The sequence below is a fragment of the Kwoniella dejecticola genome, chromosome 11, assembly GCF_000512565.2.
Source record: "Kwoniella dejecticola CBS 10117 chromosome 11, complete sequence".
Classification (NCBI taxonomy): domain Eukaryota; kingdom Fungi; phylum Basidiomycota; class Tremellomycetes; order Tremellales; family Cryptococcaceae; genus Kwoniella; species Kwoniella dejecticola.
The window spans coordinates 935,441-950,934 of record NC_089311.1 but is presented as its reverse complement, the minus strand read 5'-3'; the positions used below and the strand labels follow the sequence as shown (position 1 = coordinate 950,934).

The 15,494-nt window shown below is 49.0% G+C and overlaps 5 protein-coding genes across 5 annotated transcripts; 2 read left to right on the top strand and 3 right to left on the bottom strand.

Moving 5' to 3' along the window:
• Window positions 1-5: 5 nt before the first annotated feature.
• I303_108485 (uncharacterized protein) lies at window positions 6-3,583 on the bottom strand (the record flags this gene model as incomplete). Its single annotated transcript, XM_065969852.1, has 3 exons — window positions 6-66; window positions 138-2,603; window positions 2,697-3,583. The coding sequence occupies 3 exons, from the start codon at window positions 3,581-3,583 to the stop codon at window positions 6-8; spliced, it is 3,414 nt and encodes a 1,137-aa protein (XP_065825924.1).
• A 1,090-nt stretch (window positions 3,584-4,673) lies between these two features.
• Window positions 4,674-6,845, bottom strand: I303_108484 (uncharacterized protein; the record flags this gene model as incomplete). Its single annotated transcript, XM_065969851.1, has 8 exons — window positions 4,674-5,209; window positions 5,261-5,382; window positions 5,503-5,774; window positions 5,845-5,909; window positions 5,979-6,060; window positions 6,118-6,473; window positions 6,526-6,652; window positions 6,711-6,845. 8 exons carry the CDS (start codon window positions 6,843-6,845, stop codon window positions 4,674-4,676), a joined length of 1,695 nt encoding a protein of 564 aa, XP_065825923.1.
• A 1,580-nt stretch (window positions 6,846-8,425) lies between these two features.
• Window positions 8,426-11,004, top strand: I303_108483 (UV damage endonuclease UvdE; the record flags this gene model as incomplete). Its single annotated transcript, XM_018410468.1, has 8 exons — window positions 8,426-9,246; window positions 9,307-9,457; window positions 9,511-9,623; window positions 9,674-9,791; window positions 9,842-9,897; window positions 10,021-10,258; window positions 10,323-10,354; window positions 10,422-11,004. 8 exons carry the CDS (start codon window positions 8,426-8,428, stop codon window positions 11,002-11,004), a joined length of 2,112 nt encoding a protein of 703 aa, XP_018260277.1.
• A 148-nt stretch (window positions 11,005-11,152) lies between these two features.
• Window positions 11,153-12,279, bottom strand: I303_108482 (uncharacterized protein; the record flags this gene model as incomplete). The annotated part of the gene is made up of 4 exons (XM_018410469.1): window positions 11,153-11,269; window positions 11,343-11,446; window positions 11,514-12,032; window positions 12,132-12,279. 4 exons carry the CDS (start codon window positions 12,277-12,279, stop codon window positions 11,153-11,155), a joined length of 888 nt encoding a protein of 295 aa, XP_018260278.1.
• A 318-nt stretch (window positions 12,280-12,597) lies between these two features.
• Window positions 12,598-15,340, top strand: I303_108481 (uncharacterized protein; the record flags this gene model as incomplete). The annotated part of the gene is made up of 10 exons (XM_018410470.1): window positions 12,598-12,846; window positions 12,906-13,023; window positions 13,089-13,216; window positions 13,267-13,585; window positions 13,642-13,943; window positions 14,000-14,257; window positions 14,318-14,520; window positions 14,574-14,688; window positions 14,747-15,208; window positions 15,275-15,340. 10 exons carry the CDS (start codon window positions 12,598-12,600, stop codon window positions 15,338-15,340), a joined length of 2,220 nt encoding a protein of 739 aa, XP_018260279.1.
• Between the last annotated feature and the right edge of the window lie 154 nt (window positions 15,341-15,494).

The following is a 15,494-nucleotide window of genomic DNA, read 5'->3' as shown; positions in this document are numbered from 1 at the left end:
CTTGTCTATAGGGCATGAGGTGAACCCTCGAGAGCGAATTGAGGCGATCGCATTCTATCCGATATCCTACGATAAGTATACACTTTGTCAGTCGACTACTCACTTCCGATATATTTGTCATTCATTTAGTCACTCACTCAATGGTTACTCTGCCGACTTCCCTTTCTTGCGGAGGCTCGTAGCCAAAACTCATCGGATCACTCCTTCGATTATCCCGAGGTAATCTCTCTATGATTCTGACCACCGTCACGTCCCCCGTGATCCTTAATGGAGGCACACCCCACAATTCCAATTCTCGAGCGTCGAAGTGCAACCAACTAGGCAGACTTCCGCCGCCTTCCACTTCAGCACGGTACGTTGACGGTGGATTCGATGACCACGTAGCAGCTGAAAGGGATACGGTAGGCGGCGGATTGATCTGGGGATGTATAGAGAAAGTCTCATTGGCTACAGCCATGACTCGACCGTCGTTTGCTCCAGTATGACCGTTACCAGGACCGGTTGGGGGTGATCGCATCATTGCGCTTGTAGCTCCGGCCGAGCCAGTGTTCGTACGTCGATGTCGGATAAACGAGCCTACCTGGGGCAAAGCGGGCGATAACGGTGAAGCGCCTTTCGAAGGGATCACTTTGATGGTTGATCCTCTATTCCCAGACCCACTTCCCTCCGCCGTAGGAGCCGTTGAAGCGCGTTGCGAGGTGTATCCCTCAGAAGGCTCCACATCTCCGTTCTGAGATCCGAAATAGATCGCAGAGTTGGGATATCCTAATCCTGGGTTCTCCTGAAGTGCGCCTCCCCCTTCGGAGGGTGCGTAGATGGTTGATCGTCGAGCTTGATCATCGGCATCGTCGAACATCCCACTGACTCGATTGTGCTGTTGCTGTTGCTCTTGTTCTTCAGGTATAGCTTCTCTGGATTGTTCAGAGGGAGGCATACCTAAATCGCCTGTACCATGTCTCGAGCGTGACTCCTTCAGACGCGGATGCGATCGTGAATCTTGTCGTTGCGGTCGTCGAGTCTCGAAAGATTGTCTTTCTGCCATGGCTACTACAGCTGGTCCTTCGACCGAGAAGGCATCTTCGTCATCAGTGAAATCATGTTGCGATTTGAACCTGCCCGATTCTCCTTCAAATCGACTCAGGCCACTAGGTCCAGCGGGGAAAGAAGATCCAGAGCCAAAGCCGGTCCCAGTCCCGGGATTGGAGCCAAACATCGATCCAGAAGCCATCATCGAGTTCGAGGAACCATCGAACCCGGTGCCGGAACCACTCTCAAAGTTCGAGCCGCTCTGAAGGGAATCTCGACGATGTCCTTCTTGAGACGAGTGGAATTCGCTGAAACTCGCTTGCGAGCCAACGTCATCTAGATCGACCATTCTAGCTAAAACACTTGGGTTCTGATGTCGGGGGTATCTTGGTGTGAAGTTGGGTCGAGGTCGTGGTATCGATGAGGCAGTAGATATCCTGTTTCCACCGACGGCTCCAAGGGAAGCAACTTCATCTTCACCTTCCCCGTCGACGGATGACCAGTGGAACGATTCTTGCGATTGCCAACTGGCTCTTGACGATTCAGAGATGAACGATTGGGTGAAAGAGCTAGCATCTTGCGATGGTCGGTTCACGGGATCGTTGACTCCAATCACATCGGGGTAGCCGATGAACGAGCGTGAGTCGCTAGGGATCTGGGGTGAGATGATCGCTGGCTTCTCGTTCTCGTTATTGAGTTCTTCCTTTGCATTCCAGCCAAAGATACCTTTCAGGCCATCTAATCTGGTAGGTCGTTCCTGAACCATAGTTGCGTCCGTACTGAGCGAGGCAGGGCTGAGAGGCGTGTTCTTCTCATTGTGCTCGCCTGACTTGAGATTTAATCCTGAGAATCTGGCGATTTCGCCAAGGAGGTTTCTAGGTGGATCAAGCGAGTTTGATCGTCGGAAGGGATCGTTGACCGTTACTGGGGAAGTTGCCACGAAGGAATCGTTATCATCGTCTCTCTTGGCGGGACCCTTATTCTTCCTCTTTCGTCGACAGCAGCAGAAGAACAAGATCAAGATGATTGTGACTAGAAGCAGAAGACCAAGACAGACTCCCATAGCGATCTTAGCCCCTCTTGAAATACCTGGACTTCCTGAGTTACCTGAAGTTGGAACCGCTGCCGTACCTGTATGAGTCGTAGTTTGGGACACTTGAGGTATGTTGACGTTCAAGGTCGAAGTAGCCACTAATTGTCCGATAGCAGCCTCGAAGACTACATCTACCTTGTTGTAGTCCATTGTACTGGGGGCTGTACCGTGAAGAGACATGTTCTTGGGGTTGAAGGACAGCCAGCTGGCAGCGTCTGAGGGATTAACAGTAGCGTTAACGGTCGCGGTCTTATTCACGAGGAAAGAGGAAAGATCGAAGTTGAAACCTTGTCCAAGAGTCGCTGTGGCGTTTGGAAGCGAGAAAGTCGAGAAGAAGTAAGGAAGCACGTCGATTCCCAGCCAAGTAGTCAAATACAGGGTATTGGACGTGTTGGTTGAACGGATATCAACGGGCACGGAGATGGTAGCGAATGTACCGTTCTGGTATTGATCAGGGACGGTACCGGTAAGACTGTCGGTTGAGCTGTACAAATGGCACTCATTCAGTGGTGCACTCTCTTTCGTATCTAAGCCATTGTCCGTTGGTGGCTGCAAAAGCAGGACACACGTCACTCACCTGTCAATCGATAACCATGGGTAGTCATCACTTCCGAGACTAATTTCCACGTCGTCGTCATTGACGGCGTTCCCATCGATTGTCACAGCACTTAGATCTATCTTCTGGTTGATCGTGTTCTTAGCCATGGTCTGAGCGTTTGTCAGATTCTGATTACGAGCCATCTCGATAGCTTGGCCTTGTCCGACTTCAATGGTGAAACTAGTTTGAGCACCAGTGTACCCCCAGAAATCCGTCCCGGTAGCTACGACTGCATAACTTCCATCTGCCGGGGCGACACCTGTGAAGGTAACGGTCTCGTTGTCGAATTTCAGCCACGAGGGCAATCCTACTGTACCCCTGATGTGAGCTGCGTAGTAAAGTTGACCGTTGTTTGGGTCTTGTCGAGATATCCTGAATGTGTCGGTTTGGAAACCTAAGGAAAATGACCAGTACGGCGGAATCGTCACTCCTGTTCCTCCAGGCATGATTGTCGCCGACGATATAGCATGAAGATTGGGCCGGCTGATTTGCGTGTAAAAAGATTGATGTACCGCAGGGACAGAGTAGTTCGACACTATCAGCGTGAATGTCGAGGTGGTTGAGCCAGTCCCATCGTCGGCTGTCAACGTTATATCCTGTTCTCCCACATCTTCTAGAACTGGCGTTCCGTGAAAAGCTAAACTGGGTGAGTCCCACGACAGCCAGCTTGGTAAAGTCGATGTGGTGTATGTGAGGTTGGTCGAGGAGGTCGAGTTGAATGTCGCGGGAAGCAGCTCATAGACGAACTCTTGGTTCACTCGAGCTACTCCGGGTTGTTGTTGATTGAGAGGGAAATTGAGGGTGGGCGCAGCCCGTACCGAGGAGACGAATGCCGCTAGGGCGAGGAGAGAAGGGAGGATGAGCATGAGAGAGGGTTTGGTGGCCTAGATAGGCCTAGAAACGTGACGTCGGAATATCGATCTTTCTTGATCCCCTCTATGTTGTGCTTTTGCTAATATTCACTCCGGTCTTGAAGATTGTTTCAATGATACTCTATCAAAGAGTACTCTATCCTAATCTATTGCCAATGAGGTGATAACCTTTTCCATATAATCGAAACAATCTATGTTTCTGGCGTCTACCTTGGGTGAGGTCCCAATGTTGTCGGAATCGATGTGTTGTCGTCAGGCGATCCAGCGTAGACGATGAAGGAAGGTCGAAAAGAGTGTCGAGTCTGCTAGACTGTATAGTGCCAATCTCAACGAAGAAAGAACGAATGATGAGAAGATCAAAAAACCCAAAGCTGGAGATTGAAAGGTCACAATCACAAGCGAAGTTGGTCGAAGGTGACTACGAGGGTAATGAGGGTCAAGGGTCAAGGAATGATTGAATCAGTCAATGCGATGCCTTGAAGATGGAACGAAATTTCTCATAAGGATTGCGTTCACCTTTACCGCAAAAGTCTCGTGAGCAGCGTAGTATCGACCGCTGCCTGCCGGGTGAAAGTGACGCGTGAGTAAGTATCGAGTATCAGAAATCTCGTCAACAAATCCGAAGGCGTTGGTAGGAATGATGACTTTAGCTCAGGAAAGGTCTTACGTGCGTAACATCTTGCTTGCAGACGAATCAATCCCAAGGTGCAGAAGACGAAGACAGGACAGACAGAAGGAACGCGCGAAGGAGAAAAATCAAAAATAATGTTTAAATGTGACAAAAGTAAAGACAAACGCGTCCGAAGTGCATTCTCACTTACGACCAAGTTACCTATTCGGGAAGTTATCTCGGAGGTGATAAGGGCGAGAAGCCGGTTGATCCTGTAACGTGACATGCACAAGTTGTCATCAGCGTAGAAGTGCGAGAGGTCCAGAAAAACATGCTGACTAGTGCTTCAATCGTCTTGTAAAAAGACTCAGCACTTCGTGATGTTATACACAATTCATTGACTCATCAAGACACGTTGTTCGCCATTTCATTCAAGCTCCGAATAATGCTATCTACATCTATTCTGAAATTCTCTCACTTCCTTCTTTCGAATCTTACGTTGAAGAGACCAGGAGTCATAGTGAGATCCTCGACAGCCGAGTCAATCATACGAGCTCTCATGCTCTCCTTGGTCTCGCCTTCGTGAGTGGGGATCGGATGAACAGTATATCTACTCAAGACGTTGGAGATGAAAGAGATCAACTCAACTTCGGCGAATCGTCTGCCGATGCACTGTCTGGGACCCATCGAGAAGGCGACGAAAGGCACATCCGCGTTGTTGAGACTCGCTCGAGCATCGTCACCGCTGAGGTGTCGTCGAGGGTTGAAGTCGTTCGCGTTTTCCCAATGGAATGGGTTCAGTTGACAGGCGGGAGTGTCGATGTATACCAAGGAGCCGGCCTTGACGAGGTGTTCGCGCTTGGTGACGTTGCCTTTATCGTCCCAGGTGTTGTAGGGCAGCATGCTGTCGACTTTGGCAACCTTGAATAATTGTCGGACGATGTCGGTCAGTCGCATGGCTTCGAGTCCGACGGCAAGACATAACGGAAGTCTATGAACATCCCGGTAGGCTGGAAGGTCTTGCATCAGCTGCTTATACACACATCCTGCAAGATACGCACAAGGCTTTTCGTCGCCACAAACAGCTTTGATCTCTTTGTAGCATTCATCTTGCCATTCAGGCTGGAGAGCAAGCTGAGCAATGGTGAAGGCAAGAGTGTGACCAGTAGTCTCGTGTCCGGCACTGGAAGTCCAACATATTAGTTCTGACACTTCTCTGCGATCAATCATCTTACTTACAGCAAGAAAATAACTACAATTTGCTATATCAGCGGCGATCGCAAAGGGGATGACATCGGCGTACTCACACATGTTACCAATGACCTCGTTTTCCTTGAGTCCCACATTGATAGCTTCCGTGCCGTTTTTAACCCGAGCTTCCTCTTCGGCAAGCACCTGAGCATGTACCATGGCACCGAGGAGATCGGTAGGCGGTTTGGCTTTCTCTCCGGCTTCCCTCAAAGCACCAAGCTCCGCTCGCCTACCTCTTGCCATAGCATAACAGTATTCGAGGAACTTCTTTTGGCCATATCCCATTCGTCGAAACTTCTTGGTGGGTAGCATTCTTAACAACCACTACATGAGATTGCACCAGATTTTTCAGGCCGAGACCAGACTTGCAGAGATTACAACTAATGACACTCACTCCTGGTAACATGAATTGATACAACACCGATCGATCGACAATCTCGTACGCCTCTACGAAGCCCACTGGAAAGCACGTAACGAAATTCAGCTCGTACTTGGACAGACTCTCGCATTCCAGGTTGGTGTGCTTACTTTCTTCACCTCTCTCAGTGCGAGGAGTGATCCAGGGAATCTCGTGACCGAAACCGACTTTACCGATGACAATATAGGTGACCTACTCAACTCCCGTTCAGCGTGTATAATCAATATGGTTTTCTGGATAGAATTTCACTTTAATAGTCATACCACCGACATCTTCCATGACTCCGCCGTCAACCAAATTCTCTTCTCTAAGCATCATCTCGACCGTGTTGTCCATCTCCTCCCAGGCGTTTCTAAAGATCTCCTCACCAAAACAACCTCTGATTACGGCCTTGTGTCGCTTATGATCTTCACCGTCAGGCGCACTAATGATATTACCACCGAATTTCGCTGCGGAGGTATATCGAGGCATCCACCAGGGCTTCTCGAACAATGCAGTCTTAGTGAAGACATGTTGAGCAGTGTAAGGATTGGCGGTCCAATAGATGGCTCGATGTTGGGTTGCGCAAATGTAAACCAATAAGTCAGACTTGGGGGTCTCAAATCCTGAGAATCCTGTCGGTCAGCGAAGAAAAAGGAGAAGGACTGAAGAACGCACGATCCCATTCTGGTCTGGAATAATAATCTTTCACAGGTAAGATGTATGGGATATGCGGAACTCGAGCTCGTAGACCTTGTTCGTATGAAGGGAAGAATGAATGTTTCACTGGAAGACCTCTAACTTGCTGTGATCGCCCAGCACCGGTAAGCATTCCACATGACGCAAAGCGCAATAGAACTTACTCTTAAGATGCTGATATACGAGAAGAGATTGCTGAGGACGTAATACGCTACAACGCCACCACCAAGCACCCAGAGGTGCGGGATGTATTTCTGGTATTCCTCAGGAATAGCTGGAACCTGTTCCAGCCAGCTCATCTTGTCGCGACTGCTCACAATATGGCTCTATCGAATGACCACAAGATAGATGATTAAGAGATGAAGCAAGCAGGAGGGGGGGGGACGCCTTGACCCAATCAAGTGGCTTATAAGGCATAATCCATCCTACATGGTTACCAAAATCTGCGACATTTTGATGGATACCAGGGAACCTTGCGCCGCTGGATGCATACGCCCTGAGGTGGGGTGAGAAGCTAAAACATCGATCAACGACAACTTCTGCATCTGTGCTCACGCTAAAAATCTTGTATAAGATCCCTTTGGTCCCGGGCTAGACGGACTAGACGACGCATTGATCATCTCGTTTTGATCGTCGTCAAGGAGTCTTACACAACGCCACAATTTGCATAAGCTTATCACGCTAAAATGTAATTGTCGTGTTTCGGCCGGATCAAATTGCTATTCAAAAGGCCATATGCGAAGATCATGTCTCTGGCCGTCGGACTGAATACTCCATCGTCCTTGTTTTCCTCAAGCACTACGCATCTGCAGTCGCAAAATAACAATAACGAACGCTCGTGAACCTGTGGAAGTTTCAGATCAGGTCGGACAGGTCAAAACTCAAACGGCAGTTGGTTCCTGGCGCGCAAATCGCAAATCGCCATACTGCGCGCTTCATACGTTTCAGATTGCTCGGTGCGAGTGAGGGGATTCAAAACTCTGGTATGTTCGGATATCGCGGCTCCGGCATCCACATCCCATCACAGCGACTTTGTGCGTCTTGATCACGCTCTGGACTCAAAAGGGCAGAAAGCAATCAGCGGTGAAAACGGACAAATGTGCTTTTCCTGATATGATGAAAAGTAAATGACCCCTAGCCTAGCCCAGAAAATGATGCGATTAGGCAGGTGGGGACATCCTTTGGCGTCGGTGATGGTGTTCTAAATGGCCGTCTTTGATCGCCGGGCGCAGATAAGATGATCGTCATTTGTCACTCGAGAGGAACGGGGCCCGACGGTGATCTGCATCGCAAGTAGAATACCATGAACAAGCTGAATCACCAGATGCAAGATAAGAATATCACTACAACCCCTCAACCGTTTATTTTAATCCTTCATGAGATTCAAAAACGCAGGGGCGCGTCCGAATCAATTGAAAAAGTAAGAAGGAGCAGATGACGTAAGCTGACCACGACGGCGGTAGATACCGTCGAGCGAGTCACTATGACGTACCTGTTCGATCGTCGATCGTGAGCGGCAAATAGAGCTGAGTTTCTCGTTAAAAGTTAATCCGGTAAGATAGGTGCAAGCACATGCTAATGACGAAGGCAGTAGGGAGGACCTCGAATAACTCCTCTTGATGACTGTACGATGTATGCCTTTTGATGGCAGAAGACGCGTTCGCTCCAACAGATTTTGCTGATTTTTTACTTCTTAACTTTTCGGATTAATCCATTTACGGTTGGGATTTGGTATCTTCTTTTATCTTGATCAGTGATTGTAGTTTCTACTTGACTACTGATGATAGCATCTTGCTTTACACGATTACTCAAGCCGACATCAGCATCCAAAGCCATTGCAAGACCATTGATACCTAGATATCGTCTACACAATTTCATAATGCCTCCCAAAAGGCTCAAGATAATACCGCCTGCAGCCCCCGATTCCCCTTCAAACCTCACTACAACGACTATCGTGCTCAGTCCCAGCCCAGAGCCAACAAAGCACACCCTGGTCAACGCTTTGGAGCATATGCCACCACCTGATCTAGTCAAGACGGAGAAAGACACAACGTCCGACACGGAGGAAGCCCTAACTCCCATCGCATCAGAATATGAAGAGGAAGATGTCAAACATGCTGTAGACGAAGCTGTTGATCGAAATCTCTCGAAACGAAAGAGGGGTGCGAAGGTGGAAGTTTCATACGCGGATGCCGATGGGTCAGATTTCGCAGCATCAGAAAGCGAATTGTCTGAGATTGACGAAAAACCAGAAGCGAAGAAGAAAACCCCTACCAAGAAGAAGGCGACTCCTAAGAAAGGGAAGGCAAAGGCTGAGAACGGTGAGGACATAGGAGAAGAGGGTGAGACGCCGAAAAAGGAGAAGAAGGCTACTCCAAAGAAATCCAGGATAGCGAAAGATGAGCCGGAATATGACGAAGAAGGCAATGAGATTGTCAAGAAGAAACGGAAGCCAAAGGTATACCCCAAGAAGGTATATGAGATCCCTGATGTTGAAAGGAAGACAACGACATTCAGAGGTCGGTTGGGTTATGCTTGTCTGAATACTGTACTACGGGGTGAGAAGCCAGACAGTATATTCTGTTCGAGGACATGCCGCATAGCCAGTATAGAGGAAGAGGGCATGGAATTGCCCAAAGGTCTGGCTCTGATGAATGTGCGGGATCTGAAGACGATGATACAGTGGAACGAGGACAACAAGTAAGCTTTCTTCTGCATCACTACAAGCTCGGAATGATGCTAAGGTCACGATCCCCTCAGGATACGGTTTATGAGGTTATCATCTGAAATGTTCCCGTTTGCATCCCATGCCAAGTACGGATACGACCTCGCTTTCGCGGACGAAGGCTTGAAGGAGGCGGGAGAATTGGCTAAGAAGTATGGTCATCGATTGACTATGCACCCAGGACAGGTAAGTAGCTACACACTCAACAGCGTTGCACGGCACTAAAATCGTATGACCAGTTCACTCAACTTGGCTCACCGAAGCCAAACGTTATAGAGGCCTCAGTCAGAGAGTTAGATTACCAGTGTGAAATCATGGACAGGATGGGTATCGGGAAAGAAGGCGTCATGATGTGAGTTGTCCTGATTTGAGTTGTTTGCAGCGATGCTGATGGCAATGCAGCATACATATGGGAGGTGTCTTCGGCGATAAAGAAAGCACACTGGCTCGATTTAAAGAGAACTATGTGACAAAGTTGAGCGATAACGTGAAAGAGCGATTGGTGTTGGAGAATGATGAGGTCAGTCGGGATATCCCTGCCTCCTCAAAAACATGCTGACAGCCAAATAGATATGCTACAATGTGGATGATCTGTTCCCAGTCAGCGAGGAGCTAGATATCCCACTGTGAGTTCACCTTTATCAGAGGACAAGCGCTATTTGATGCTGACTTTCACATCTTTCAGCATTTTCGACTATGTGAGCACTTACTCCCTACTCCCTCTCGAATTGACTTTCGGCTTGGACTAGACTGATGTTTGATAAGCATCACGACTGGATTAACCCGTCCTCCGAGCCGCCCGCCGTACTGATCCCGCGGATAGCCAAGATTTGGGAGAAGAGAGGAATACCGATGAAGCAACATCTCTCCGAACCTCGTCCTGGAGCGGAATCAGTTATGGAGAAACGTGCGCATGCGGATAGGTGCAAAAGTCTGCCTGAAGCTCTGCCGGACGATGTAGACTTGATGATCGAGGCCAAGGACAAGGTAGGTATTGACATCCCTCCAGATGCAATCGCCCACAGCTGACCTCCTCGATCTATCCCACCAGGAACAAGCAGTATTTGAGCTGTATCGAATCTAGTGAGTCTCCTTCACTGTCGGCGATTAATATGCAACATTATGCTGACCATGCTGAGCTCGATTGTAGCGGTCTGGAGGATGTGATTCATGATAATCTCCGACCCCCTGACCCCAACCCGGGCATGCATACTAAGGGAAGGAAATCCAGCTTGAAGAAGAAGACCAAGGAGACTGGAGATGTCGACTCCGAGGGCGAGCCGATCAATCTGTCCGATATCGAAAAGGAAGGAGATGGTGGAGTCGGCGATACGAGTGTCGTTGAAGGCCATGTCAAGAACGCCGTCAACGATGCTGGTATGGAAGTCGATGGACAGGCTGAATCCCAAACTCCGAAGAAAGGTAAAGGTCGAGGTAAAAGGAAGAGTGTTGCGGATGCAGAGAAAGACGATGTCAAGGTAGAAGAACTGGAAACCCCAGCAAAGAAGAAGAAACCTACGCCCAAGAAAGGAAAGAAAGGTGAAGAAGCCCAAACCCAAGATGGTGAAGAAGTTCCGGTTGAAAAGACCAAAAGTACGCCTAAGCGTGCCAAGAAGAACGACGAAAATAAAGAGAACGTACCCAATGAACAGCCTATCGAGCAGACAGACGTAGTACAAGATGAGAAACCCAAACGAAGGGGTAGACAGAGTAAGGAAAAGATAGCAGCTTAGGCCTCAAGAGAATTCGATATCACCAATGACATCATATAGCATATTTCCTATATGCATGTATTGTGCCACGACGACCCGGTCGTTTCTGAAGTCCGTAGAGGGGATGATACATGGAACGGATGCTTGCCGGGTCTCTGGCAGATACAAATTATTTGATCTTATCTAATGGTCTGTTGAAACCACCTCTTCTATTCATGTACTGTCTCCAAGATCTCTGCTTATTCACCTTGGCAGCACCATCGATGTTGTCCTCTTTGCCCTGTCCCTGTAAAGTGGAATAAAACTCAGCATCAGCGAACTATTGCGGTGAATTCAGAGCGCAGATGATTTTGACTTACCTTGGACGATCCAAATCCGCCGAATCCCATCATTGCGGCCATCTGAGCTTCCGGGTCATCTGGGTCAATCTCATCTTCAGGTTCTTCCTGTGGAGCGGGTGAAGCTAATATTGGAGGATCAGCATTTCACCAACATGCTTCAACACTTATGATTCGTGCAAGCCGACTCACCTTCTGCGCTTGGGTCATATGCTCCAGCTTCCGTGTACACAACACCTTTAGCTCTTTCCTCTTCTCGTCTCCTTCGGCCCTCCTCAATCGCTCTTCTATCCAACGGTCTCTCGTAATCTCCACTACCATTGCCGTACCCTCCATACCCGCCTCCGTAATTCTGCCTATAACCTTGATTCTGAGACGGTCCCGCTCGAGGCTGCACAGGCGCTGCGCCCGCAGGTGGACGACTTTCGTAGGGCTTAGGCGAAGGACGATAATTGGGGTCGTTGTTCGGATTATCTCTCGAGTATCCGCCTCTCGGAACGTCCCGCGAGGCGTCGTCTCGACTCGCTGCGGGTCTGGCTTCCGCACGACTGTATTCGTCCCTTCTGCTGTCTCTGTCTCTATGATCTCGTCTGTCACTTCGAGAAAAATCATCTCGCCTGTCTCTTTCGCGATCTCGAGGGCCATCGTAATCTCTCCTAGATCGATCATCGCGATTGCTGCTTCGACCAGTCTCACTGTCGTACTTTCGATCTGAAAAAGCGAAGGTCAGCTATGTCAATCATGATGAGTGGCCAATTCAAAGGGAGGAACGAGTAAGTGTAGGGCGATGACAGTTAGGATGGGGCTTACCTCTGTCATCATATCTGTCTCGGTCTCGCCTTGGACTTCTGCTTCTGCTTCTGGTTCGAGCCGTAGATCCATTCCGGTCATCCTTGCCATAACGACTATCTCGATCGCGGTCACGGGGGGAGCCGTAAGGGGCACCTCGAGCAGACATGTTGACAATAAGCGCTGCTTGGCGAGTTAAGGTGGTCGAGCAAGACTGAGATGATCACGTAAATGGAGTAAAAGTCTGGCAACTTTTGATAGTTGAACAAAAAGATAAAGAGATGTATAGATGACATTGCCGCTTGCTTCATTAGTTATCGCTTGAGCGAGGACACTGACTGGGAATTTGATTCCGTCCGGTAACTTCACTGTCAGTCGTCCTGCAATATTGGTCCTTTCCGTTTGCATGATTGTCTCGGAGTCATCATTACAACGAGAAGTGTTGTCGGCCCCCTTTCTTGCTCCGAGCATACTTGAGGTAAGGGCAATGGCTTCGGCGTTATATCCTGCTCTGAAGTCCTCCTTGACCGATGTCGTCAACTCGCATCCGCCCAATCGACAGTTGACTAAACCAATCGAACCTTCCGAGCTCACTACACAGCTCACGCAAGCGTGGAACGATCCGTCTGCCAGTCTTAACGCCTCAGAAAGCTCATCGAAAGCTGGAGATGTCATACGGACCGTGTTGGAAGTTGTGGGCAGGGATGTAGTCGTGCTGCCCATCACAAGTGGAGAGGTGAGCATATCTTCAGGGCGGCTTTAGGGCAATAATGGTGTCTAACCTGTTCATATTAGCTCGCTGAGCCCGATACCGATGCAACAAGCGAGGAGAAGCAGGCCTTTCAAATCAGCTTGCAGGACAGGCTAGACATCATCTTGACCTTATATGAAATCGTGTATGATGCTTTTCCCGGTATGTCTATCTTTTGCACTACGGCCTCCCATTAAATCAGTACTGACTCCACGAAATTCTCGTAGACATGCCTGCTTTAGAGCCGGGAGCGTTGTTCATCCCACTGATAGAGGAATTGGTAGAACTGATATCCGTAGAAAGTTGGCGAGGTCTATGGACATATATAGAAACACGCTCAAAGCGATTCACCAAGGTTTGTCAAACCTCGAGTCTTTGCTGTTCACTGGGCTGACGAATATATAGGATATGCCTGCTTCGAGGGGGAAAGCGTTACCCCTTCTGCGTACAATCAATGCCTTCCTCAGATTCCTGCCGAGGACGCCGGACGATCTGGTATTCCGTGGGCGGGTTCATCAATTCGCTAGTTCGGTGATCAGTGTAGCCGATAAGAGTGCTATAAATATGCGAGGAGACTATGCAGAAGTGAGAACAACATGGGACGAGGAAGAGCCCAAGGTTGAAGTCGAAGCGCCAAAGGAAGATCAGGTTGAGCAAGATGGTGAGGGAGACGTCAAGATGGAAGACGAGCGCGACAAGCCGCAGACTGAGGCCGAAGAAAAGGGTATGTTGACTTCAGAGAACCATAAAATCTGATTTCACTGACACTCGGGGACACAGCCAAGGAAGACAAGCTTGATTTCTACCCGACACTCTGGTCTTTGCAACAATATTTCGCTCATCCACCGTCGCTTGATGGCCCAGCAACAGGTGACCCAGCTAAAACGCCCTTCGAATCTTTCAAGGAGAAGACTGATTTCGTTTTGCCACATTTATTCGCGCAAACACAGAAGGAGAAGGCTTTGATGGGGAAGGATGCTGAGTCGGTCGGGAAGAAGCGAAAGCGGTCAACGGAGGACGTGGGGGAGGGCGGTTTCTTCCATCCGAGATATCTCACTGGCAAGCGCCTATTCGAGTACGAAGTGAGTACCCGTCAACCCTATATACAGCAAGTAATCAACTCAATCTTCGTCACTAGCTTGCGGATCCATCGTTCCGTCGGCAGATCCTGGTCCAATATTTCATCTTGTTCCAATTCCTGCTCAACCTCACTCCGGCTTCGGCCGGCAAACAAGCATTCACAGGTGGTATGCCTGAGACCTTTGTGCTGATCACGGAAGACGAAGATTGGGTCAAAGCGAAGGTGTCGACGATAAGAGATGAACTTTTGCGAATGACCGATGGAAAGAGATTCGAGGAGACTGTCCTGTCCATAATAACAAGAGAAGTACACTATGTGAGTGTACTATCTTTGTTCTTCAACTTCAGACGTGAAGCTTAGATGCTTTTCTGCCAGGCTCAATGGAAGAATGATCAATGCCCAGAAAGTGTATTTGAAATCCCGCCGCTGGACGAAAGCACAGCGAAAGAGGCTGCCAAGCTCTGGGAGAAACGCTTGGCCCCTCCGAAACCATACACATTCAAAGTTGGGTCTAGACCGTTGTCCATGCTGTGGCACAACGGTTTCAAAGGCATCGATCAGCTGATGGGCAGGCAGAAGTGAGTGTCAGCTCACAGCTACGTGAATCTCGGCTGAATGTACAGCATATAAGGGCTACCGACGTGGAACAACTTGACAAAGAGTTGCAGAGCATAATCGCGGATGAAGAGGACGACAAAGCTATGGGTATCGAGACTGCCTCTGAAAAATTGAGTGCCAATAAGGAGGTATGTGACCTCGAAGAAAGTCTTGTAGAAATCACAAATTGACTGACTTCGGCTACAGAGAAAGTCAAGCCTGACGTGGCGAGGATTACGGCTGGCCTCGCAGAACCACTTAAAACTCTTCAAAGCATTGGGATCCAAACGAGATTTGCATGTCCTCATGAACGCTGTGAAAGGGGAGTCTGAACCCAAAGGACCTGTAGTAGAGAATCAAGCAGAAGAAGAGAAGATTGAAGAAGCTGCGCAAGAGAAGGAAGTGGCGGATGTAGCGGGTGAGGCGGATGCAGACGACAAGCCCAACGAGGAAGCGGAACCTGTGACAGAAGTTGCACCTACAATCGAAGCTGAAGAGAAGTCAAACGCTGAGAACGCGAACGATGTGAAGGCAGAAGATGTCGATATGGAGGATCCTGCCGAGGACGAGAAGACAGACGATCCTGTACCGATAGATGAGGCATCAACCACTGCTGAGGTATCAACACCGGTGGACGCTCCGGAATTGGAAAGCCAGGGCGATGAAACAGTGAGCCAGCCTGTAAGTTCTGATGCAAGCTTGATTCTTGGATCCGTCACTAATTGTCATTTCCAGCTGGAGGCAAATGTGGATGCCGCAGTGGACCCTGCCAGCGAGGCCGCGAACATACAATCTACGTAGACAACATGTTTTGCATTTCCTTCGCACCTTCCGCTGTCGAACAGCACATTTCCTCATCTCACTGGGTCGTGCTCACACCGAAAGAAAAAAGCAATCCATTGCCAAAATAAGCGAAAGTTAAGTTTGATTTATTATACTAATTGTCCACTGTACT